The 26,473-nt window shown below is 34.9% G+C and overlaps 1 protein-coding gene across 1 annotated transcript in view; it reads left to right on the plus strand.

The window, feature by feature from the left end:
• Map3k15 (mitogen-activated protein kinase kinase kinase 15) overlaps positions 1–26,473 on the plus strand; it is a 136,022-nt gene that overhangs the window by 65,685 nt on the left and 43,864 nt on the right. Inside the window, 5 exon segments of the mRNA XM_023709067.1 lie at positions 7,658–7,765; positions 11,948–11,997; positions 14,927–15,022; positions 22,499–22,586; positions 25,679–25,812. Of these exon segments, the coding sequence (XP_023564835.1) occupies positions 7,658–7,765; positions 11,948–11,997; positions 14,927–15,022; positions 22,499–22,586; positions 25,679–25,812 (476 nt within the window).

Raw genomic sequence — 26,473 nt, forward strand, 5'->3', positions numbered from 1 at the left:
ATATATGTAATATGTCTATAGATTTCTTAGAAACATACCTAGAGAGAAAATAGCTGGGTTAAGTGGAATTTCAGTTTTAGTTATTTGACAAATCGCCATATTGATTTCCATGATGGTTATACTAATGTTTTTTCACTGCAGCCATGACATTTGTTACTATTTGACTTTTTGATGGTTGCCATGCTTTCTGGTATAAGGCAAAACCTTGGCATTGTTTTCATTTGCAATTCTTTAATGGCCAGAGATGTGGAACATTTTTTCATATGTTTATTGGCTGCTTTTATTTCTTCTGAAAATGTATGTTCATTTCGCTTGCCCATTTTTTATTGGGTCTTTTATTTTAGGTGGTTGAAGTATTTTGAGTTCTTTATATATTCTAGCTATTAGTTTTCTCAGGAATATCTGGAAAACATTTATTTCTATTCTGTATGTTGTATCTTTGTTCTTTTGCTGATTTTTTTTGCAGCTTTTGAATTTTTTTTTTTTTTTTTTTTGGTGGAACCAGGGATTGAACTCAGGTCCTTGCGCTTGCCAGGGAAGCGCTTATTCCACTGAGCCATCTCCCCAGCCCCAACTTTTGAATTTTGATATAATCCATTTTTTTCTTCTTGCTGTGCAGTTGAAGTTCCCATTTTTTTCTTCTTGCTGTGTAGTTTGAGAAATTCCATGCCTATATCTATGACTTGAAGAGTTTTACCTATTTTAACTTCCAGTAGGTCATTTCTGTTTTAGTGTCTAGATCTTTGATCCACTTTTGTTATAGTTTAGTACACGATGAGAGATAATGGGTCCAGATTTAACCTTCTGCATATAGTTTTTTCAGCACCATTTTGCTGAATATGTCATCTCTCCTCCAAAGTAGGTTTTTTTCCCTCGTTGTTGAAGATCAAATAGCTGTATGTGTCTGGGGAAGTTTCTGCATCCTCCATTCTGTTCCACAGATCCTTGTGTCTGTTTTTGTGCCAATACAATGCCCCCTCCTTTTCAATCACTGTAGCTCTGTAGAATGACTTGAAGTCAGGTGTTTAATGCTTCCTACTTTGCTGTTGTTGCCCAGGATTGCTTTTGGTAATCTAAATCTCTTCTGATTCCATAAAAATTTTAAGATTGTTTTCTCTAGTTCTGTGAGGAATGCTATTAGTATTTTGATTGTGATTGTCTTAAATCTATATGTTAGTTTTGGTAGTATGACCATTTTGACAATATTAAATCTACCTACTCAGGAATAGGGACATCTTTCCATTTTCTGATGTCTTCTTCAACCTTGTTTTTCAGAGTACTATAGTGTTCATCATAGAGGTCTTTACTTCCTTGGTTAGGTTAAAATTCATCACTATTTAATTTTTCTTAATGCTGTTGTGAGTGATATCATTTCCCAAATTTATTTCTCAGATGGGCTGATAGTTTTCCTTTTTAGTTCGTTCTTTGTCCGGTTTGGGGATCTGAGTGATGCTGGCTTCCAGAAATGAGTTTAGAATTTCTTCCCTTTCAATTTTATTGAAGAAATTGAAAAGTACTGGTGATATAACATCCTTAAAGATTTGGTAGAATTCACCAGTATATCCATCAAGTCTTGGGCTTTTCTTAATTATTGCCTCAGTTTCATTGCTTGTTATTGGATCATTTTAAATGTTTATGTCTTCTTGGTTTAGTTTTGGTAATTCATGAATCTAGGAATCTGTCCATTTCTTCAAGATTTTATAATTTTTCATTGTAGTTACTGTTTTCTGGATTTCAGTGGTATCCATTGTGATATCGCCTTTTTATTTCCAATTACATTGATAGGAGTCTTCTCTTTCTTTTGGTAAGTTTGGCTAAGGGTTTATCTATTTGTTTATTTTTTTTCAAAGAACCAGCTTTTTAATTCTTTGATTCTCTGAATTGTATTTGTTGTGGTTATTGTTTCAGTTTCATTAATTTTGACTTTGATCTTTTTTTATTTCCTCCTAAATTCATATTTGGCTTGGATTGTTGTTATTCTTTGATTATATAGGTTATCTTTAGTTTACTTATTTGAGCTCACTCTTTTTCTAATGTGCGCATTGCTTGTAATAATCTTCCCTCTTAGGATTAATCTCATTGGTTCCCATGGGCTCTGTTGTGTTGTACTGGCATTGTTTGATTCCAGAAATTGTTTAATTTCTTCTGTGACCCACTGGGTATTCAGGAGTGTATTATAAGTTTCCTGGTGTTTCTAAATTTTCTGTGGTTTCTTCTGTGGTAGATTTCTAGTTTTAACATACATTGCTCTAAATATGAAGTGATTTTGTTTTTTATATTTAAGCAGGCTTTGTGGATGAGTATATAATCTATTTTGGAGAAAGTTGCTTGTGCTGCTGAGAAAAATGTGTATTCTATTGTAGGATGGTGCACTTTAGATATGACTACATGAGTCTTTAGGGGTACATCTAGTTACCATAATACCCGTTATGATTGTGTTAGAGTTTATTGGATTTTTATGTCCAACAGTATTTACCTTGCTGGATGTATTCATTCTATTTGCATTTTTGGCTTTGTTGGTTTTGTCTCTGTCTGGGATATTCTTAAGTATTTCCTGGAGTGTTTATTTGGTGTTCATAGATCTCTGAGTTGTTCTTTTACATGGAATATTCTTCTCCATCCAGTTATAAAGCAAATTTTGCCAGATATGTCAATCTGGATTGAAAGTTGTTTGCTTTTAGGGCTTTGCTCCTGGCTCTACTGGCCTTTAAAATTTGTGTAGAGAAATATGCTGTAATTCTTAGGGCTTTACCTTGTGATATGATTTTTTTTTTTTTTGCTTTTTCTGACAGCTTTTAAAATTCTGGGTTTTTATTGTTGTTGCTGCTGTTGTTATGCATCTGGAATGTTAATTATAATGTGTTGTGGCGGGATTCTTTTTATTGAAGCTGGTTGTTGTTCTATAAGCCTCCATTACCTGTATGCTAAACTTTTTCCTCATATCTGGAAAGTTTTTTATTGTAATTTCTATAAATAAATTTTGTATTCCATGTGTGCTCTCTTCTAGTTTTTCTCTAAATCTAGTTAGCTTTAGGTTGATTTTCTTGGTGTCATTTAATAACTATTGAATGAATTTTTTTGTTCTGTTAATATTTTTAGGACTTCTCTATTGCTATAATTTACCATTTTCTATTCGATTTGCAAAACACTGTCTGTACATTGGTCATTTCTGCAATTTATAAATGATACATAATTTTTTTATATCCAGTATTTCTGTTTCATATCTTTTTATGGAATCTGTGTCTTTGGTAAATTTGTCATTTTTTTTGTGTGTGGTACCAGGGATTGACCTCAAGACTCTGTGCTTACCAGGCAGGTGCTTACTGTACTGAGCTATCTCCTCAGCCCTGTCATTCATTTTTGAACTATTTTGTTTTTTGTTTTTTAAAATATTTTTTCTTTTCCCATAATTTTATTGAGAGACAAACAGCAATGAGACAGTTTCAAATCAAATTGGTAGGACAGTTTCAATAATTAACACATTGCATACTCTCTTCCTAGTGGTTATTTGCTGTACAAGATGCGGACTTGATATCCTATTTGCAGACACCATTAGAACAATTCCCTCTATTTATTAGGAGAATGTAACTATATAGCTATCCTAACCATTTTGAATACACAGATACAAAATGGACATTCATTTATATATCCGCTTTTTTGTATAGTTCTGTCATTTGAATATTATAGGTGTGTTAACTCAGCAAAATATTCTAAAAGAGTCCAGTAATCCATAATAGTATTGGGTCTTCCGCTTGACTGGCAGGACTATCCAGCAGAAAAGTATAAAAACGAAATATAAGAAGTAAAGCCATGGTGTTGTGTTGCGCTGTACGGGACTCATTTTTAAACTATTTTGGGCAGCTTTTCCATTTTTTTTTCAGTACCAGGGATTGAACTCAGGACTTTGTGTTTGTCAGGCAAGCCCTTTTTCTACTGAGCTATCTCCCCGGCCCAGCTCTTCCAATTTTTTATTTGTGTATTCCATATCCACATTGGTCATTTTGTATGATAATTCCATGAACTGTGGGTCATGTTTTCTTTAAACTTGTCAAGTTTCTTTACTCTTTCTTTAGTCAATTCATAAACTTCCGCTACCTGATGTTTGCTTTCTTCTCCATTGTTGCCCCCCTAGATCTAACCTGAGTGAGTTGGGAGAACTTGAGAGCCTTTTGTTTCCTCCATTCCATGTTCCCATGTGTATGTATATTTGTGTGTCTACACATGCCAAGGTTTGAGATCATGTACAGCAAAGAGAGATTATATTTAATGGGAACATCTTTTTAGCTAGATTTTTCCTTCTAGTGATATGTTCATTAGTTTCCTTGTCCAGAGATATTATTTACCCCTTTTGATACTTAATTCAGATGGTTCGAATCCTGTCACTGTGTTGTAAGGAGGGAGTTGCTATTGGTTATAGCAGCATTAGCAGATCTGATCAAACATCACTCATATGAGTTAAACCCTCCATTTATACTGCCACCCTTTGTCAATAGCTTTTACTGCATGTACTGTTTTATCAGTGGGTAGTATACAGTGGGGAAGGAGAAGTGAAAGGGAGAGATGGAATGTGTGAGAATGGAGTGGAAGTCAGGAGGAGGTAAATAGGAGAAATAATAACATGTAAAGATTTAAAAAATAGATCTGAAGTCAGATTGTGTTAGAGTTCTTTTCTAGTTCATGATGAAAAGTTAATGTTGAGGGTTTGGGGAAGATACTTGTGAGGGCACAGGGTAGGATGGAAGAGGAAGAGGGATGTATAATTAAGGATTAAGGAATGCTGCAAGGTTGTCAGAACCCGTTGGTTTAATTTTGTACCTATAAGTTGGAGAAGAGACAGGGAAGACAAGGGGCTAGGTTGAATAAGGAAGAACAAAAGAAATAGAATAGATAAAATGAAAGATTAATATGACATATGATGGTAGCCAGGCATGGTGGCGCACACTTGTAATCCCAGCACTTGGGAGGCTGAGGCAGGAGGAGTGTTGTGAGTTTGAGGCCACCCTGGATTACATAGCCAAGAACAGCCAGACCTACACAGTGAGACCCTGTTCCCAAAATCCCAAATGTATGTATCTAAGGGACAGTGAACTCTAGGGAAAAAATTAACTTGAAATGAAGAATTTTAAAAGTGAGAGAAGCAGATAAAAAATAAAATAGTGATGCTACAGATGCTAGAGTTAAAAGGTATAGGGAGATGAGGAAAGAGAAAATAAACAGCAGCTAAATGAAACAAACAAAAATTAAATAGGGGCCCCAGCTCCACTCCAACAAAAGATCCTACATGCAATTCTTTCATGCCCACTATGCCATAAACGAAATTGTCCACACAATTCCCTGTTTGTCCTAGTTACTATCTGATTTTGGGTCACCACAAGTGAACTCCATGGGTGGGCATGGAGTGATTTGGGTCGAAAGCTGGCAAACAAGGCAGATGCAAGGTGGACTCAGCCAGTAGGTGTGCATGTGTGCCTATAGCTTAGCCAGCAAGTGGGCATGCAGGGCAGGTGCCAGGTGGACTGGGTATTTGCGCCAGTGACTCAGCAGACAAGCACGTGAGCCACTCTAACTGAGCAGAGGTTGCTAGGGAGCCTTTTGCCTATTTCTCCTCTCTGGCCATACTCTATGGGGAGGGAAGGCTATCCTGGCCTGTAGTAAGCACTGAAGAGGATGCCATGGGAATGCAGCGTTCTCCAGTGTTTGAAGACAGGTTTAGGAACAAGGGCCCTGTGTACAGACCTCTGCAGTACTAGTTTGGTTCCTTACACTATTCGTGACAATCAGGATAGATGCTCCCTAGAGGAGCAGAAAGTGGGGGTAAACAACCCAGACATGGCAGCACTGCTTCCCCTTTTCAACTATTCAGTAGTTTGGTTTGTTCTGCATATATTGTCTTTTCTATTAGTTTTCCATTTCAGGATGTAAGCTCTTCCTGCACTTCAGAATACTTTTGTTCTCAGTGAATCTTCTCTGAGCATCTCAGAGGGGAAGCTGCATCTACTCAGCCATGTTGGATCCTCTCAAAAACCATAATTTGAAATGTTAAAATAGCCATCAGTCCTATGTAGAATCAGCAAGTGATAGATGAACTCCCTGAAAAAAGAAGATGGTCACATCTTCTCAAATCAGTTCTCAGTTGAGAATGATTTTGTCTCTCATGGGACATTGGCAGTGACTGGAGACATCTTTGGTTGGTACAAAAGGGGAGAAGGAAATGCTTCTGGCTACCAGTATGGTAGAGACCACAGATGCTGCTAAATATCCTATAACTTACGGTTCCTACAATAAAGCATTATCCAGGCCAAATTGTCAATAGGGCCAAGGTGGAAAACTCTTTCTCTAGAAAAATACAGTGCTAGTAGTGAAAACATAGAATTTAAAGCTTCCTCCAGTTAAGCTTTGATTTGCTTCCCATGCCACTAATTAATATTTAAAATTTTATTGAAAAATCAGAACTTCTTGTAGCTTTTTTTTTTCCGGAACTGGGAATTGAAGTCAGACCCTTGCACTTGCCAGGGAAGCGCTTATTCCACTGAGCCATCTCCCCGGCCCTTTTTTTACTTTTTTTTTTTTTTTGCTTGTAGCTTATCATTGAATTTTTGTTTCAATTTGTGACCATCTGATAAGGTATAAATACATACCTTAAGTGTCATGAAAATTGCCCTTCAATAATTGTGCTTCATATTTATGCCATGAGATTTTGTAATCATGCAGTTTTTAAGAATTTCAGGGGCTGGGGAGATGGCTCAGTAGAATAAGCACTTCCCTGGCGAGTACAAGGGCCTGAGTTCAATCCCTGGTTCTGCCAAAAAAAAAAAAATAGAAGAATTTCATTAAATATTTAATGAAAAATTGAGTTGTTGGAAAGGATTATGATAATTATTTTGTTCCAGAGTAGTAAACTTTAAAATCTTCTTTTCATTTTGAAATATTTCAAACTTGCAAGAAACAAACCAGTAACAAAACAGAGATTCGTGTAAGCTGTATTCACGTTTAGCAGTCTTAAACATGTTGTTTTAGAACTGGAGATAGAGATCAAGGGCGCAAGTGCCTGCTTTGCAAGCACAAGCAAAGTCCTGAGTTCAATTCCCAGTACCGAAAACAGAAGTTGTTTTATTGTGGAGATTTATTCATTCTTTCCCTTTTATTCTCTTCCCACCTCTCCACCTGCCATCTTCTCTCTTTCCCTCCTCCTTTCCCCTTTTTCTTATAACCAAATAATACCTTACAGATGGAAATGGCACTCTTCATTTCCCTTCATTTATACAGACTTGATAGCTAAGTCTACTTCCTTCTTCTTTCAAAAGTGATAGCTTCCCTCTTTTTTCTGTCATCAATTCAGGCAGGCCTTTCTTGGCTACCCTGTGTGAAGAAATAACACACATGGCATCCATCTACCTGTCTTCTCTGTTATTCTCTTCAGAGCACTACATGACATTTGACTGCATAGTCTTATCTCTTTGCTGCTCTATCTGCCCCATTGGAGCATAGCCCTGCCCCAGCAGGGCCTTGTGTGTTTTGCTGTATCCAACTGCTGGAGTCATATTTGACATAGTTGGTCTTCCATGAGTATTGGTTGAGTATGTCTTCCCACTTTCTCACTGGGTGAAATCACCTGTTTTAGATTTCTATGTGTTAAAAGAATTTGTTCTTATTTTAGGTTCTGGTGATAGAAGGCACTGATACCTACCAGCCTTCTTATGTGTCTATCAACAATGAAGCTGAAGAGAGAACAGTATCTTTATGGCATATCTTCCCCATAGAAACGGTAAGGGAAAAAAATCATAATCAAGTCTTTTTCTTCTGTATTTAATCAAATATTTGATTTTCTAGTAGGAGAGTCTATGTGGAAGTATTGGAATGAATAGGCATCTATGCAAAATTTTCAAATTATGGGACTGTATGACAAGATATTCTCACAAATGAAAGAAAGAGTTTCCATTTTCATGTATGTTTGTATATACAATCAGGGAGGTTTATTTGGGTGTGCTCATATAGAATCAGTACAAATATTAAAAAAATACAGTTTGGTTTGTTTTTAAGCTAAACAATAAGGAACTAAGATACATGGAGAAAGTACCTCCATACTTTTCAAACCTTGTCTCTGCTATTTGATGGATATGCCTGTATCCTTTCTCTAAAAGCACTTACACACATATAATGTATATGTATCATAGACATTTATATTACAGTGTAAGTCATATATTTATTGTTTTGCAATTATGTTTAATTCATCCATACATCATGAACAGTTTTACATACAGTACACACTGACCCATCTGATTTCTTAAATATCATAGTTCCTGTCATATAATGTATTTCCCGGCATAGATGAACTATATTTCACCTCTTTCTTACTGATGCATATTTCAATCCATTTTCCACTCTTGCCAGTGATAAGCCAGTTTTCATCCTGGTGGCTCCATCTTCCCATGTTTATAGAAGCATTTACGAGCAGAGATTCCTCAAAATAGGCTTGTTAGACCTAAGGGTATTTGTGCTTAAATTTCTAATAGTTACTATCACATTTTTCTTTTTCAAAAAGTTACTGTCAGGGCTGGGGGTTAGTTCAGTGGAATAAGCACTTGCCTGGCAAATGCAAGGTCCTGAATTCAATCCCCAGTACCACCCCCCCAAAACAAACAAACAAACAAAAAGTTACTGTCAAATTCAAACCATTCCAGTCTGCCCTTGTATGAGGAATGCAGGAAGGGCCGGGGAAATGGCTCAGCGGAACAAGCTCTTGCCTGGCAAGTGCAAGGGCTTGAGTTCAATCCCCAGTTCTGGGGAAAAAAAAAAAAAGGAATACAGGAGATGAGAGGTTGTAATTTCCTGTTAGATTGCAGAAGTTCTCGAGTGGATCTAAAGTTTTATAGTGATAGTGATAAAAGTACTTAATTTTTAAAATAAATTTTGCAATTGGACTAGGAAGATAATAGCTCAGTGGTCTAAGCCTGGCAAGCACAAGGACCTGGGTTCAATCCCCGATACCACATGCTGCATTGGGCCTGGTATACCATGCTGGCCCTGAAACTGGGCAGGATGGTGCATGCCTGTAATCCTAGTGCTGAGGAGGCTGAGATAGGAGGATCACTACAAGTTTGAGCTACATAGTAAGACCCTGCATGAAATAAATAAATAAATAAATAATTTTTAAAATAATTTAAAAAATTTTGCAGTAATAAAGAACCATAGTACCTTTGAAAAGTAGTTTAGATAGACTTATTTGTGATGCATGTATTTCCATGGAGTATGGGAAGATTTTTGCTATTAACGTGGCAAGGGAAGATAATCTTTCTTTCTGAAAGCAAAGAGTGTAAAGTTATGTTGTCATCAGGTAAAAATAAATAATATCTTTAAAAATGAAACTGCAGTATTGTAGGACCAAACAAAGGCTTAAATTCACATTAAAGACTACTTATCAATAATCATGGTATCTCAGGTGAAGGCCAGTAATATTGTCCAATATTAACATGTGAATAATCTTCATATTGGAAATGGAGTCAACAGCCATTAGTGTGAATGAACTGTGGTGATGTATTTGTGTTTTTTCCCTGAACTGTGTCCATTAAATATTTGGGTGTAAAAGAGAAAACTATAATAAAGTACATACATGGCATTCATACAGATAAATCTAAGAAGAATGATCTTATCTTTTAACTGTTTTTTTAAAAATATATCTGTTATTGCAGTAAAGATTGAGCTTCCCTAAGTCAAAAATCTGAAGTGCTCCAAAATCTGAAACCTTTTCAACGGCAATGTGCACAAGGTTTTGGATTTTGGAGCATTTCAGTTTTCAGATTTTCAGATCAGGGATGCTCAACCAGCAAATACTACAAGATCATTTTTTGTTTGTTTTTGAGACCTAGTCTTGCTATGTAGATCAGGCTGGTATTAAACTCACTATGTATCCCAGGCTGGCCTCAAAATCACATACTCCTGCCTTAGCCTCCTGGGTACTGGGACTACAGGCATGCACCACCATGCTCAGCAAAATGCTATAAAATCTTGAAAAGCTGCAAAATCTGAAATACTTCTGAACCCAGGCATTTTAGATAAGGATATTCCATCCATATAATATGCACATGTAAAACTGCATAAATCATAAATGTATAATTCGGTGGAGTTTTACAAGGTGAACTCACTTCAGTAGCCAATGCATGTGAAGAAAAAGTTTGCAGATATTGCTCCTACTCAGTTTGTGCAGGCCTCCAGATACCAACTCCACAGAACACCCTGTTCTCACTTCACAAGTTCCAATGCCAGATAGCAACCTTATTTACTTTGTTTGTGTTGTTGATGCCACTGTCATAAAAGAAAATTTTCAAAATTTGAATCTGTAATTTCTATTTCATTGACAGAGATAGAAAATAATTCATTTTTACAAGTGGCTATGGAAAAACTAATGGTATTAAAGTGACTCTTCATACTTTTAAAGCAAAATGATTTTGAGCTTATCATGTTCTACCAGTTTGATCTGCTGACATTCTACTATTTTGAATCCTGTAATGGTTTCTGGATCTTAATAGAAATATCTATTGGTACATATGATGTTTTACTAGATGCAAATGTTTTACTTTGTATACAGTTTGTAATAACAAATGGAAAAGAACTCTTTAAGTCACAAATACTTGTTTTCCTTGATGGATAAAATGCTTTGCACAAGTGTTCATAGTTGTTGCCTTTTTCTTTGAAATGAATCTTCACGGGTAACTTCATTTATAATTTTGAAATTCCACATGGTGTGACAAACAAGATTTTCCCTGAGGGAGATCTCATTTTCCTATAAAGTTGCATTTTTTCCTGGCGATAGTGGGAGGCGAATACACACACATGTATACAACTTCATGCAGCATCACTACAAAATGAGACTAAGTCCCTAATATTTTAACCAAAGATTGAAACACTCATTGGCAATAAGGATACAGTAGTCTGATAGTAAATATTGAACAACCCACTCTCTGGGGTGCAAGCTGATTTTCCATGTGAGCTGATTTCCAGTGTTTGTATATTTCCATGGAATAAATACTCCGTATGTTCATTTTCAAGCAACATGAAGTCAAATGAATTTTCCTATTTAAAGTTATTTTCTACATTTGTGATTTATAGGTGGTATAGCTGGTAGCTTTTCTGAAACTAGATTTTAGATAGTCTTCTGTGGCTTAGCTTTGTGCAAAATTTAAGGAAAGGAAATAGAGGGAGGGACAGAGTTATTTTCATTTTTTTAAGTATATAGGTGCAGATAGAAATCTCAGATTTTTCTATTAGTCATGGTGGGCCAACTGCTACAACAAACATCTGCCAAATCTTAATGTCTTAATACAATAAATTATCTATGCTTTGTATTATAGCCTGTTTGGCAGGAAGCCCTACTCCATCAGTTGCTGGAGAAAAAGAAAGTAGGGGAGTGCTGTGGAGGTTTCTACAAACCAGGCGTGCAGGTGGTGCATACCACTACTGCCCACAACCCTTTGGTCAGAACTCTGTCATACAGCTTCATCTAACTTTGAAAGAGGCTGGAAAAAATGTAATTTAGATATGTACTCAGGGATAAAAGGAAATGATGAATAATGAACAGTGAATAGTATCTGTCACAGTTAATGGTTCTCCAAATATTTTTGTGGGTTATTCAACTTAGGTGGGCTATTTACGAATGTGTTTTAGAGTTTGGCTACAGTACTGACAAAAGGTGAGAGGCTGTTCAATGTGTATCTATTGGGTGCTTATTTCTATCTCAAGTTATTATTTTAAATTTATATTGTGTGCTCTAAACTGGATTAGAATTACTAGTGAATTTTCATATACAATAGGAAGTGTCTCTAGTGTCCCAAGTTGTACTAAGTGTATTGTTCTAACCTCTAAATAGCAAAAATGATTGATCATAAAAAGAATCTTTAAAAATGATCTCTAGAAAAATTGAGCCACTAATTTCTGTCTTTGATATCTGCAGATACGCATCAGTGAATGGCATTTTAAAGCCTCTGCTATCAGGGGAATAAGGTAAAAAGAAAATTTAACTATTACTTTAATACAAATAATAATGATAATCTGCTACTGTTGTTGTCTTGTGGTAGTCAGGATTGAACCCAGGGCTTTCACACTGAGCTGTATCTTAAGCTCTTTTTAATTTATTTTTTACTTTTGCAAAAGGGTCTCACTAAGTTACCCAGGCTTGGCTCCTGCCTCACCCTCCCAGCAGTGCTGGGATTACAGGTGTACACCACCATACCCAATTAAAATGATAATGTTTTACATACGTTATTGTTTCTACTTATTCATAAGATGTGATATTCTTTGTTTTCCAATTCTATTTTATGTTATTTTGAAGAATAAAAACAAAAGTAAAACCAAATAGCAGAAACAAAGACGGAAACAGGGCAACATATAGCCATACAAATGTTAGTGGATTTTCAAAAGAATAGCTAATTAACAATGGTTGTTAAATTATCTATTTTTATCATCAAATCTGTTACTCAGATAATGGAAATAGTTATGTAAGACTGAAAAATAATTGATTATTAACACTTGCTTTCAAGAAACTTTAATTTTTTTCTTTTTTACTTTTTTAAAGTTTATTTTATAGAGTATAATAATAATTGATAAGACATTAAAAACAGTACACACTTATTTTTTATGAGAAGAATATATTTATTGAGGAAAAGAAAGCTCCTTCCAAGAGAAGGGTAGGAGGGGGACACGAGCAGGTTGTCCCCAACAGTACACATTTAGAAGACCAAGATGATATTCTTATTTTTAGTTTAGTTTTGTTTTGTTTTTTGGTAGAACCGGGGATTGAACTCAGGCCTCTGTGCTTGCCAGGCAAGTGCTTATTCCACTGAGCCATCTCCCCGGCCCCAGTATTCTTATTTTTAATGGAGCCCAAAACAGAGTATTTTCTATTTTTATTTCTCTGCCCAAGGTTTATATTGTGCAACCAGTGAAAGTGCCTTGGTTTGTTAGGACAGAGTAACTTTTATCATGTCTAGCAGAAGAAACTCTCTTGTCTCAAACTTAAAAATGCATCCTTAAAAGGAAAATGTTTGGGGCTGGGGAGAAAGCTCAGTAGAATAAGCATCTGCCTGGCAAACACAGGGTCCTGAGTTCAATCCCTAATACTGAAAAAAAAAGAGAGAGAGAAAGAGAAAATTTATCTTCCTTGGACCAGAAATGTCCAAATTCTCAGGGCCCCCACAAGCTGAATCCAGGAGTTATTTATTATGAATGGCACTTTGGTGGGGCCTCCTAGAAAAGCAGTGGAGCAGGGTATTTAATATAAGGGAGGATAAGAGATGGTATTCCGAGAAGTGTGGTGCTTGCTTTTTGGATCAAGAATAGTGACCATTTGTGTCTTTCCCCAAGCAGAGCTAAATCTAAATACAGCTTTTCCCAAGTACAGGTATACCTTAACTGTACTCTTCACCCTTCAAGCATGTCCAAGGTTAGGAGTGGCTCTGAAATAGATGTGACTTCTAATACTGCATGTGTGACATTGGGAAGTCACCCCGCCACTCCAGCTTCTCAGTTTCTTCTCTTTTCTTAAATCAAATCAGGAGCTTGGACTAGATCTTTCTGTCCTTTCTCTGATTCTAATGCTACCTCCAGGCTCTGAAGGAATCCTCAGTTACTTCCAGATACAGTACAGCTAACTACCCACTAGGAATGTAACCATTATGTACTGCAAATATACTAATGAATGAAAATTGAAAAAATCAAATGGACTAATGATAAGAGTAAAATGGTGAATTTGTGAGGGAAGTAATGAAAGTAACGTGGTAAATTTGGATAATACTGCCCCAAAATTACAAGGTCATCAAAAACTATTGAATATTTTCAAAACTGTATTACTTGGTGATGAAGTACAAAACATGTAGTCAGGAACCTTCTGTCTGTACCTCTTAAAGTGACCCCTCTAGCTGCAATTTCAACCAAGGGCTTGAGTTGACTCAGAACTTGATACTGATATGACATGAGGGGCATGATTTGGGCACTACTGTCTAATGAACTGTGAGTTTCTTTAGATTGGTTTTTAGTGCTTAATCATGTATAAGCTAGCTTTAATTATTTCTAATCACACTGGACGACTGGTAACCTAATGGTGATTATTTTTAACTACACTGATGATTGCTGTTTCAACACTTTGTCCTGTCATCTATACCATAAAGAGTAGAAGTGTTTGGTCTCAGAAGAGATGACTTAGAAGAGGCCTGGTAAAGTGGCTTCATTTGTTTGGAGATCTAGTCATAGAAGAGAATCAATCTATCTTGATTCTGCATAGTGCCACCTGTCAGAATGAGGACCATCATGCAGGCTTTGGCTGAGTGTGATTGATGAAATTTCTAATAGCGAATCTACCAGCAGATGGAGTGTGATGACATTTTCTCACTGGCTATGTTCAGGCAAATTGAATGCTCTTTGTTTGAGATACTGTAGAGTCAGGTCCAGATATAAGGTGGAGATGTTCCAGATTGCATTTAAAGGCCTCTCTTGAGCTAAACTGAAGTGTTTATTTCTATGTACTTTGTATGACCACAAATACCATGTCCTGATATTTTCCAAATCTAGAAATGCCTTTGATATTATAATAAATTACTTCACAAATTCTTGCCTTTTTTGAGATTTCATACTCCTAGAGGATAGAGACCACATTTATACCCTTTTCTGTTGCCCATATGTTTAGCTTAGCAGGGAGTATAGAGTAAGTTCTTGATGCACATTAAAGTCAGTTGATCAATACCAGCTCAAACATAAGCAAGATTAATATCCCTGGTATTGAAATTTCTTACAGAACTGAAGGGCAAATTTTTGGGGTGTTTGTTAAAAGATTAACAAATCAGGAATTTGTAAAATGGAAGAAGATCTATTACTATATTTTCTCAAAAATTAAAAATTATTACCATTTCTTATGTATAAACTTTGTTTTTAATTGTAGCCTTGCCAATTTGGATGAACGCTGTTGTTTTCTTTATGTCTACAATAATTATGATGACTTTCAAATCTACTTCTCAACACAAAACCAGTGTACCAGGTGAGTCAGTGGCTGATTCAGGCAATTGAAATCAATAGTGAATCATTTTCAAAGGACCTTTGTTGTGAAAAATAGTTGTTTTACTAACTTTCTTGAAATTTTAATCTATAGAAAATTATTTTTATAGCTTTGAGATATAATCCACACACCTTGCAACAGACTACAACTCAATTTTTATTGTTTTTACAGAATTTTCAGTCATTACCACATTTTAATTTTAGAATATTTTCATTACTCCTTCAAAGAAAACCAATATTCATAAGCAGTTACTCCCCATTTCCACCAAACTCACTCCCATAACGCAAGTGCTGTGTAAACACCATTCTCTTTTTTCTCTTTTCTCGATATGCCCATTTTAGACATTGTGAATACATGGAGTCATGAAATGTGTGGTCTTTTGTGACTTGTTTTTTCCACTGAGCATAGTGCTTTCAAGGTTCGTCCATGTGCTATACTAATATATTATTGGTGCATTGTGACTGAATGATATTCCATTGTATTAATGTGCCACATTGTATTTATCTGTTCATCAATTGATAAACACCAGTGTTGTTTGTTTCCGTTTTTAGACTATATGAATTTTACTTCTGTGAATATACACGTGCAAGTTTTTGTGAGAACATATGCTTTTATTTCTCTTAGCGTCAAAATGTTGGGTGTTATGGTAACTCTAACCTTTTGAGAAACTGCCAGACTCTTTATTCACCAGTATTAACCTTTTATCATTTTTTTACATTTTTGTATGTATATGGGGCTTATTTCTGAACTATTTAAGAGTGAGTTATAAACATATGCTGCGTTATTTCTAAATAATTTGGTACACATTCTAAAAACAAAGATATGTCATTATATAATTGCAGTAGTTATTGTGAATTAAGATGGATATATTATAATCTATAAACCATATACAGATTTTCCTTATTACCTCTCTAAAGCCTATTATAGGAAAACTATTTTTTCCTGCTCATCCACAGTTCAATCCATGATCACATGTTGCAGTTTCTTGTCATGTCTGCATAGCTTCCTTTTAAGTAGAAGAGTACATCATTAGTTTTTATCTTTCTTGATTTAATACTTTCAAAGAGTACAGACAATATGTGTTTTATGGTCCTTTGATTTGGAATTGTTTGCTGTTTACTTGTGGGTATACTCATGTGACACATTTTGGGTCAAAGAGATACTGCATCTTTCTCAGTACCTTATAGGGAATACACAATATCTTTGTGTGATTCCTGGTAATGTTAAATTAGATCAATTGGTGAAAGTGGTGTTTGCTAGGTTTCTCCAACTTTGTCCGTTTTTCATCAAGCTGATTATCTTTTTAGTTGTTGAATTTTTTCCTTTTCATCATTCTCTTGCCTTGTTCCTCTCCTATAATTGTTAAGATTGAACAGTTCTTTTTATATTCTCTATGCAAGACTCTTTTTAAATTTAATTTAATTTAATTTAATTTAATTTTGAAGAGTAAAAACAAGCAAAAACAGAAAAAAAAAGATGGAACAGGGTAACATACAACAATACGTATGTTACAGAATTTCAAAACAGGAATAGCTAATTAACAATGGTTGTTATATTGGGCTGGCCAAATAGCTCAGTGGACAGAAGTGCCTGCAGGCAGGCACAATGACCAGGGGTTAGATCCCCAGGCCTGCCCTCCAGCCCCGCCCCTGGGGTGTGCTGAGAGGGCAATTGAGACTGGGTGTGATGGCACACGTCTGTAATCCCAGCTCTTGGGAGGCTGTAAACAGGTGGATCACTATGAGTCCAATCTAGTAGTGAGACCCTGAACATCCTGTAGCCCCTTTCCTAAAAATACAAAAACAAAAAATGATGCAATATTATGTATTTTATTGTCAAATCTGTTGCTCGGATTGACAGATATGCAAAATTGGGGTAATAATTGAATATTGGTGCTTGCTTTCAAGAAATCTTTGTGTTTTTTTGTTTTATTTTAAAGAGAGTATAATAATTGATAAGACATTAGAGATGGTACACATTTAGAATATCAAAATAAGAGGTATTCAACCATGGGTTTTGTATTACACATTGCTGTCCTCGATGTATTAGCTCAGATTGCAGATATCAGCATACAGAGTTAGTCAAGGTGAAAATTCTAAACATTAACTGCTCTTTTCAAAAAACTGATGGAAATTATGAGTACAATCATCTTAGCCATCCTGTATATTTATTTACATGTTTTCCCCTCCTTTCTTTTTTTCCTTTCTCTCATTTTTGTTGTTTAATCCTTAAGTTCAGTTTCTTTGCATTTTACACTCATCCATCTTAACTTTGACAAAGGGACCAAACATGTTCAGTGGAAGAAAGATAACCTCTTTAACAAATGGTACTGGAAAAACTGGCTCTCCACATACCTAAAACTAAAACTATACCTGGGTCTATCACCATGCACTAAACTAAAGTCAAAGTGGACTAAAGATCTAAACATTAAAACAGAAAAACTAAATCTCCTGAAAGAGAAAGTAGGTGGAAATCTGGAAGATATAGGGGTAGGCAGACAGTTCAAGAACAAAAACTAAAATACACAGGAAATCCTGCAAAGAATCAACAACTGGGATCTCATCTTATTCAGAAGTTTCTGCATATTAAAAGAAATCACCAACAGGGTAAAAAGACAACTCAGAAATAGAGAAGAAAATCACTCAGACAAAGGACTTCTATCTAAATTATATAAAGAACTAAAAAAAATTCGACCCCCAAAATTTAAAGAGCCAATCTAAAAATGAATACACACTTTTCAGAGGAAGAAATACAAGTGACAAATAAATACATGAAAATACATTTCACAGCAAAGACTCTTAATTAGGATGGGAGTTGCAAATACTCTCTCCTGTTCTATGAGTTGTCTTTTCATTCTGTTGATGGTAACACTTACAGCATGTTTAATTTTGCTGAAGTTCCTTTTATCTATTTTTTTCTTTTGTCATTTGTGCTTTTGATTAATACCACAGAAGTCTTTGTTTACTTAACCCAAGGTATTCAATAGATTTTATGTTTTCTTCTGAGAGTTTTTATAATTTTAGCTCATATTTATGTCCCTAATCCATGTTTTATTTTTTAAATGTAGTATGAGGTGGGGAATCCAATTTCATTCTTTTGCACATGAATTTGTGATTGTTTCAGTTCCATTTGTTGTAAAGACTTCTTTCCCCCACTGAATGATCTTGGAAGTCTTAGAATATCAGTTAATCATTAGGAATTTATTTATCCTTTGATTATAGTAAGTTTAAAACGCTGTAACACCAAGAAATGTGAGTCTTCCAGCTTTGTTCATCTTCTTCAAGATTGTATTTTAGAGTCAGATTGTCAATTTGAGAGAAAAAGCTAAAATTCTCAGGAAGCGTGTTGGCTATCTAGATCAGTTTGGGAGCATTGCCATATTCTCATGTTGCCTTCTAATGCATGAACATAAAATGTCTTTTTATTTATTTAGACTTTAATTTTTTTCAATAGTATTTCATTGTTTCAGTGCAGACTTGTAGTCTTGCATGTATTCTGTCCAGCATATAACTAAGTACTTTATTCCTTTGATGCTGTTGTACGTGGAATTGTTTCCTTAACTTCACTTTTGGATTATTTCTAGTGTTTAAGAAATATGACCCTTGTATGTTGATTTTGTAACCTGAAACTTTGAAGAACCTATTCTAATTTCACTGAATTTCTTACTTTTTTTTGTATGATTATGTTGTTTGCAGATACAGTTTGAATTCTTTATTACCAGCTTAGATGCCTTTTTTTGTTTTTGTTTTTGTTTTGCCTAATTACTATTGTTGGAATTTCCTATATAATGTGGGATAAAAGTGATGAGAGTAGATAGCCTTATCTAGTTTATAATCTAAAGGAGAAAGAAGCAAGGATTTCCTCATTAAGTATGATGTTATCAGCCTGTTTTTCTTAGATAGCCTTTATTGGGTTGAGGGAGTTCTTTTATTCCTAGTATGAGTGTTTATATCATCTTAGCAAATTTTAACTCATTATGTCTCAGATAATCATTATCACAACATACTTAATCAGAATAATATCAGACTAGGGAACGCTTTGATTTAGAATAGGGGAAAAAATGCCTGCACATATGAGGCATAGCATCCTTTTGATAAAAAGTTCACCTTTTTGACCCTCATTTAGTATCTCAGTGCTTTTTTGGTCATAGGTTTTTGGTACTGGGGATTAAAACTGATGTCTTCACACTGAGGTACATCTCCAGTCCTTTTTTAGATTGACACAGGGTCTTCCTTCGTTGCTCAGATTGGGCTTAATTATCATTCTTGCTGCCTCAGCCTCCCAGAGTTCTGAGATTACAGGTACATGCTACCATGTTTGGTTTTGTTGATGTAATAATTTTTAATTGACATGTAGTACACATACAAGTAAATTATATAAAGCGCACATAGGAGTACAGTCAGATAAAAATTTACATCTACATGTAGGTAGTTGTCTCCAAGATCATCATCCCCAGAAGATGCCTTGTGTTCTTTTCCAGTCATTAAAACCACTCCAGTTATAACTATTTTGATTTCTGTCACCATGATTAGTTTTGCTTGTTTTTTAGAAAGAGAATCAATTTTTTTTTTGGTTTTTGTTTTGACCCCCAAAACAGCAGTTGGGGCTTTTTTTTTTCAAAATTTTATTGATAAACAGATAGCAATGAGACAATTTCAAATCAAATCGGAAGTACAGATTCAACAAATAACACACTGCATATATTCTTCTTAGTGGTTAATTGCTGTACAAGATGCGGACTTGAGATCCTATTTACAAACACCATTAGAACAAATCATTCTATTCATTCAGAGAATGCAACTATATATCTATCCTAACCACTTTGAATACACAGATACAAAATGGACATTCGTCGGCATACCCCATTTTTTCTAAGTTCCGTTATTGAATATTATAGGTGTGTAAACTCAGCAAAATATTCTAAAAGAGTGTAGTAGCCCATAATAGCATTGGGTCTTCCGTTTAACTGGCAATGTCAGAAATTATTGACCTGAGTCCCCCACAGCTCAACATAACAGCATGGCTTTACTTCCTATATTTCATCTTCATGCTTTTATTTATAGCTTTGCCAGGTTAGTATCATGTGACACAAGATTGCCTAGTGACTAACAGTTGACATTAACCAGGCAGGATGCTTTTCTCAGGACTGAGGTAGCTTGACTACAGTAGGCACTGAGGCCTAGCTCTGTTCTCATACATGTGACCAATTTCCAGCTTCAGTGGCTCCCAGCATATCTGCCTTTTTGTTTTGCTGTATGAATGATGTGTTTTCCATTGCATCTGGAAAAGTTGTGTTTGGAGAACTCTTTAGAAGACCTTTTCTTTCTTGATGCCAGTCCTATGATTTTGGTACTTGTATGCAGCAATTTAACCCTATAAAGCCCAATAGTGCATAATAGTAGTGAGTTACCAGTACAGCTGGCAGTTGTCAGAAGTTGGTAGTGATTTGAACCTTTTACAGCTAACATATTATTACATTATTGCTTTTTCACATCTTGTGGTTATTTTTCTTTTCTTTCTTTTTAGAGAATCAAATATTTGTATTATTTTCCTTCTTAAAATAGTAGCTGTGCAATTCAACTATGATATGTGTATGTGTTCACTCTTTTCATATTTTTGTGGTTTTCCATTGTATAAGTATGTGACAATTTATCTGTTATTTCATTGATAAACATTTGGATTATTTATAGTTTGGGACTATTGTGAATAAAATTGCTGTGAAAATTCTTTTAGATGCCTTTTGTTGAACATATATACAATATTGATTTCTGTTGAGTATATACTTGGGAGAGGAGTACTGGGTTATATACATCAGGTTTGTATTTAGCTTTCGTCAATACTCTCAGTTTTCCAAAGTAGTCTCACGAATTTATACCCCTACCAGCACTGTATGAGAGTTTCAGTTGCTCCATAAAATTAAACATCAAATAATCTAATCTTTTAAATTTTAGTTATTCTGGTGATTGCATGTCATGTATCTCCTAAAATTCCAAACTACTGAGTTTTCCAGTGTTCAAATGCTAGCAGAAAGGGTAGGATGAGTTAGTTAGGAAAAAGATTATTTTAATGTTTTGTGTAAATTATTCTAAAATGGACAGTATTCTCCCCTGCCATCTTGAGAGAAAATCCTGAATAAAAAATTTTTGCAAAGTCACATTTATATGCAAATAAACAATGTAACAGTCTAGCGATTGGCCAGTGTGGCTCAATAGCATATGTGAGAAACACTTAAGAATAATGGTTAATATTAGGCTTAATCTCTGTCATCATGATAATGTAGCAACCTTATGCAGTTTCAAAAGATCTTCTATCTCGTTGATAACTGCATTGTCTGCAGCTTGAGAGGGGATAGTCCTTCTGCTCTTAGCACTAAATAGGCCACCCCTGGAGTGCTAGTATCAGGGCCAGACCTAAAGAATAACAGGGACATATTTGAAAAATTAACTGTTAATGGAGTGACTTATGAGTCCTAAAGGAAACAGTAAAGAAATAAGAAGACTTAGAATGACATGATAAAAGTTATGTAATTGTTAATGGGTATTGTTATACAGAAAAAGGATTAATTCTTTAAAAATTTATCATTTTATTTTAGCTGATGCATAACATAAATTTATTTATTGAGTATCCTGTGATGTTTGAAGCATGTGTGCATTGTATGATACAATCGGAGTAAATTCATTTTTCTCAATTACCACTTTTCTGTGGTGAAAATATTCAAAATCCTTTCTTCTGGAACATTACTCTTATCTATAGTCACCCTACTCTGCAGTATAACACCAGGATGTCTTCCATCTAACTATAACTTTGTCCCTACTGATCAACTTTCCCCATCCCTCTGTTCTTGCTCCTCTCTCCAGCCATTGGTAACCATTTTTCTACTCTGAACTAAAATCTGTCTGAGATATGTGTACTCCCATGTTTATTGCAGCATATTCACAATAACCAAGACATGAAAACAACCTAAGTGTCCATCAGCTGATGACTGAGGAAAATGTGGTACATAAACACAAAAGGGGTTGACTCCAAGCAGTCTATAAATGGAACCCACATAAAAGAAATTTTCAGGTCAATAAAGAGGAAAACATTTTTTATTGAGTTCTTCAAGGGATGAACTGCCTTTGAGAGATAACAGGTATTCTGTTGTTGGAGGTGCTGAGCATTATTGTTGTCCATAGGTGGTGGAGGTAGTGTGTACAGAAAATTCAAATACCTCACAGGTGTTGGGCCTACATTAGATAAATACTAGATCACCATGTTAATTCAAGAAGTGAATTGAATGTTCCATGACTTGTAAATGATTGACTTATATTTCAGTACATTTCATATAGTGGTGACAAGCTGTTTTCATCACTGAAAGCTCTAAAAGGTTCAGCATCACTGATTTTATGAGGCTAAGTTAAAGGTGAAGAACAAGAGTGATCCTAACGGTCAACATCTTTTTGACATTTTTTGTTCTAGATTTTGCTATTTCGTCAAAGCAATGCTAACTGATTCAGTAGACCCTGCAACGGAGCTGGACATAGGGATTGATGGAGACTCAATAGACGTAAGTCAAAGAAGGCCTAGAACTTGGAAAGTTACTTGTTCTATTTTTCATGTTTAAAGTAAATGTCCCAATTTTCATGTAAAAATCTTTTATTGAGCATATTTAAAAATACTAATTTCTGAACTAGGCAGCTATCACCACCCACAGCTGTTAGAGACTAGCATAATGCTATAGAGAAATCTCGTTGCCTTGAGATCATTTTAGTCAGAATTTTTAAGAAAAATGATGCCATGGATCAGGCTACCATTTTCTTTTGTGGACAACCTGTGAAAAAGTTTTAGGCTGATAGTATTTATGAAGAGTATAGAAGAAGCAGACATTTTCTTTCTTTTTTTTGGAAGATACTTTTATCTTTTTCATTAACTTTATTGAAGATCAACAATTACATAGCATATTAAAAATTGTAGACAAATATTGAAATGTGAAAGATATAAAATGTAAACAATGAATTTTAGAGAAATATTTCTGAAATGAATACATAGCATAAGATTGATAATAGAGTGCACATTGTAAATAAATTATTTACAAATTTAAATGAATATAACAATAAAAATTGTCCAAAATAAAAATGAAGAAGAAAGAATTTACAAATCAGTCATATAATAGTTCACTCTGTGCCAAAATCAAGAAACTTATATTCATATAATTAGAATTCTCAAAGTAGAAAGGGGTAGGCAATAAATATGTAAAGATATAAAATTTCTGTATTTAGTTCAACTTATAATACCGCATTTCCAAGAACAGTGAACCTTTTGCAAAAGAAATTTGAATAAAATCATACCAAGATACACAAAAATGAAATTGTCCAAAACTTATTGTAAAGAAAAAATCATTAAATAATATACATAGAAATATTAGCTATGGAAGAACAAAATTAAATAGCATCTTATTCCACATTAGAAAGAAAAACAAAAAACCAAGTGTATAAGAAACTAGACTAATTAATTTAAAGAACTGAAAGAAAAAAACTGCCCTCTTTGAATTTTATACTTAGCAAACAAGCCTTTGAAAACTAAAAGTAAATTATTTTCCAGTTATACAAACTCGAAATATTCTAATACCTGCAGACATAGCATATAGGAAATAACGAAGACCATAATTCAGAAGGCAAGAGAAGTTGCTATATGTTCCTGGATAAAGAATAAAGAGCTCTCTAAATGATAGTTATGCAGGACTATGTAAAATATATTAGATGAGCCCATTTAAAAGGTCATTAAGGGTATCAATCTTATGTTGGGTTATACACATATTTTTTTCGTGTGTGTGTATAACAGACAAGAAGTAATATAAGGTCAATGGAAAATGGAAATATGCTTTTTAAAGTTTCTAATACTAGGAGAAAATATCATGCCATGTCTTTTACATAGATTGTAAGTCAAAGATACAATATAAATCTTAAAAATTAAAATTAAGCAATATTTAGAAAATTAAATATTAATTAATTAAAAAATGTTTCAAAACAATTGAACTAAGAAAAAGTTTTCATGATAGTAAAGAATTACTAAGAATAAAACATAAGATAAATATTGGAATGGCAAACAAATGACCAGCACTTCTAACAGTTTAGGCATAGAATATTGCACAAAGTTCTAGTATGTGGTGGACCTGGACAGTATCCATGACACTTACTGGTGGCGAGGTGTCACTTGTGGGACTGAGCTACTGCTATTTCCTTGATATCCACCCTGTAGACCCAGAGAGAATCATGACCCATAGCATACCGGAGAAGTCCGTTTGTAGAGTATGCTTATGGAAATATTTTGCTGCTGTATGCAAAAGAATAATTGAAAGACTGCTGTTATATACCTCTTTTTCTCCTGTGTTTAATTGTTCACCCTATTTTGGGAGGTTCTTTCTGTTCTCATTCATGGAGTTGTGGTCATTTTGATCCCTCTCTAGAATATCTTTTAGTTGTCTATATAGGGTTGGCTTTGTTGTCATGAAATTCTTTAATTGTTCTTTGTCATGGAAGTATTTCACTTCTCCATTAAACTTTTTTTTTTCTGAACCTGGGCTTAAATTCAGGCCCTTGCGCTTGCCAGGGAAGTGCTTATTCTACTGAGCCATCTCCCTGGCCCCTCTCCATTAAACTTGAAAGAGAGTTTTGCAGGGTATATCAGTCTAGGTTGGAATTTGTTTTCTTGCAAGACTTGAAGTGCTTTGCTCCATGCTCTTCTTGACTTGATGGTTTGGGGAGAGAAATTTGCCATTATTCTGATGGGTTTCCTCTTAAATGTGATCTGTTTCTTTTCTCTAGTGGGTTTTCGTATACTGTTCTTGTGCTGAATTTCTGGGATCTTGATTATTATATGTCTGGGTGTGGTTTTAACTGGATTGATGTTATTTGGAGTTCTATATGCTTCAGTTACTGAATGTCAGATTGTTTCCCCATATTTGAGAAGTTTTCTGCTATTACTTCCATCCATATTCTTTTTATATCATTTGTATTGATTCCTTTTTCATTGATGCCTATTAGTCTTACATTGTTCATCTTTGCATTGTCTTGCAGATGTTGAATTATTTTTTCCTGCATTCTAGTTGTTTTTAAGAGATCTTTTCTTACTTTTTCACTAGTTGCAATGGTGTCTTTAAGGTCTGAAAGTCTATTTTCACTTTCTTTTTTTATATTTTCTATTACTGAATGAGGGGGTGAGATCCAACATATGTCTCTGTATTAAGACAAGTATAGCAACCTTCAGTTCTTTCCTGGGATATTGAAAGAGGTTTGCTTCTTGCCAAATTGACAGGGACACTATTTGGAATACTAAACATGCTTAGAAAAGGTTTTGAATTACAGCATTAACATGGAAAGCAATCTCTAAAACGTGAGCAAGGTAAGTTCTATATGATTGGTAGTCTTAATTTTCTTGGTTTCCATTTCATGGGGTAAGGCTATGTAAACACATGAACCACTGAGAGTCATTATTGAGGGAAAGGCATATAATCTGAGAACCATGACTTGTTTAGTATTCAAGGAATATTTATAAATTTTATAAAAATTTCTAGATAACTTTTGAACTTCTGGAGCGTTTGTTTCTTCACTTCATGTTATATGAAGGGGTTTTATTGTTCCTGTGTTTTTCATGTTTTAGCATGAATATGACCATGATGTAAATGGGGAGAGAGTTGTCTTGGGAAGAGGCACCTATGGAACTGTGTATGCTGGCGTAGAACTGAGTGGTCAAACGCAAATAGCCATCAAAGAAATTCCAGAGAGAGAGAGAAGGCAAGTTGGTGGGGACTTCCACGTTCTTCACTTAACGTCCAGGACCCTAAATCCCAGGCCCACTACTGATGGTGCACAGGATTTAAGAATGAAAGCATTATGTTATAATAAAACTTGTAATTATCTTGTAATAAGCGTGATCTGATTTTGCTCTCTCTGTGTTAAAACTAGATTAAGAAAATGAAACAACTTCATTTGAAGGTGTTGGATTGCAGAATTGTATTTTAAAAGAAAACTGTACTGGGCCAGTAATTTAGCTCAGTGGCACAAGTACCTGTTTGGCAAGTGCAAGGTCCTGAGTTCAATTCCTAGTACTGAAAAAAAAAAACTGTATTTCTACCCATCAACTACTTCTGAAGTTTCACATTCTGTGTGGTCGTTTCCAAGTATTTTAAAATGTGACTGAATATATTTTTCCTTTTTTATGTTGGGATCAACCCCAGGGCTTTGAGAAGGATTTCTTTTTTTTGGATGGCTCAGCCTGCCTTAAGGGCAGGTCTGCTAAGGCAGATGGAGGTGGGGATCGAACTGTGGTATCCTGTGCCTGACTGTGTTTGCATGAGCAGGCACTGAAACAACTGAGTTAACCGGCAGGCCCCTTGATTCCAGGGCTTTGAGCATACTCTATAACTGAACTACATCTCCACCCTGTATTTTTTTT

The sequence above is a fragment of the Octodon degus genome, unplaced genomic scaffold, assembly GCF_000260255.1.
Source record: "Octodon degus isolate 3935 unplaced genomic scaffold, OctDeg1.0 scaffold00010, whole genome shotgun sequence".
NCBI classification, from domain to species: domain Eukaryota; kingdom Metazoa; phylum Chordata; class Mammalia; order Rodentia; family Octodontidae; genus Octodon; species Octodon degus.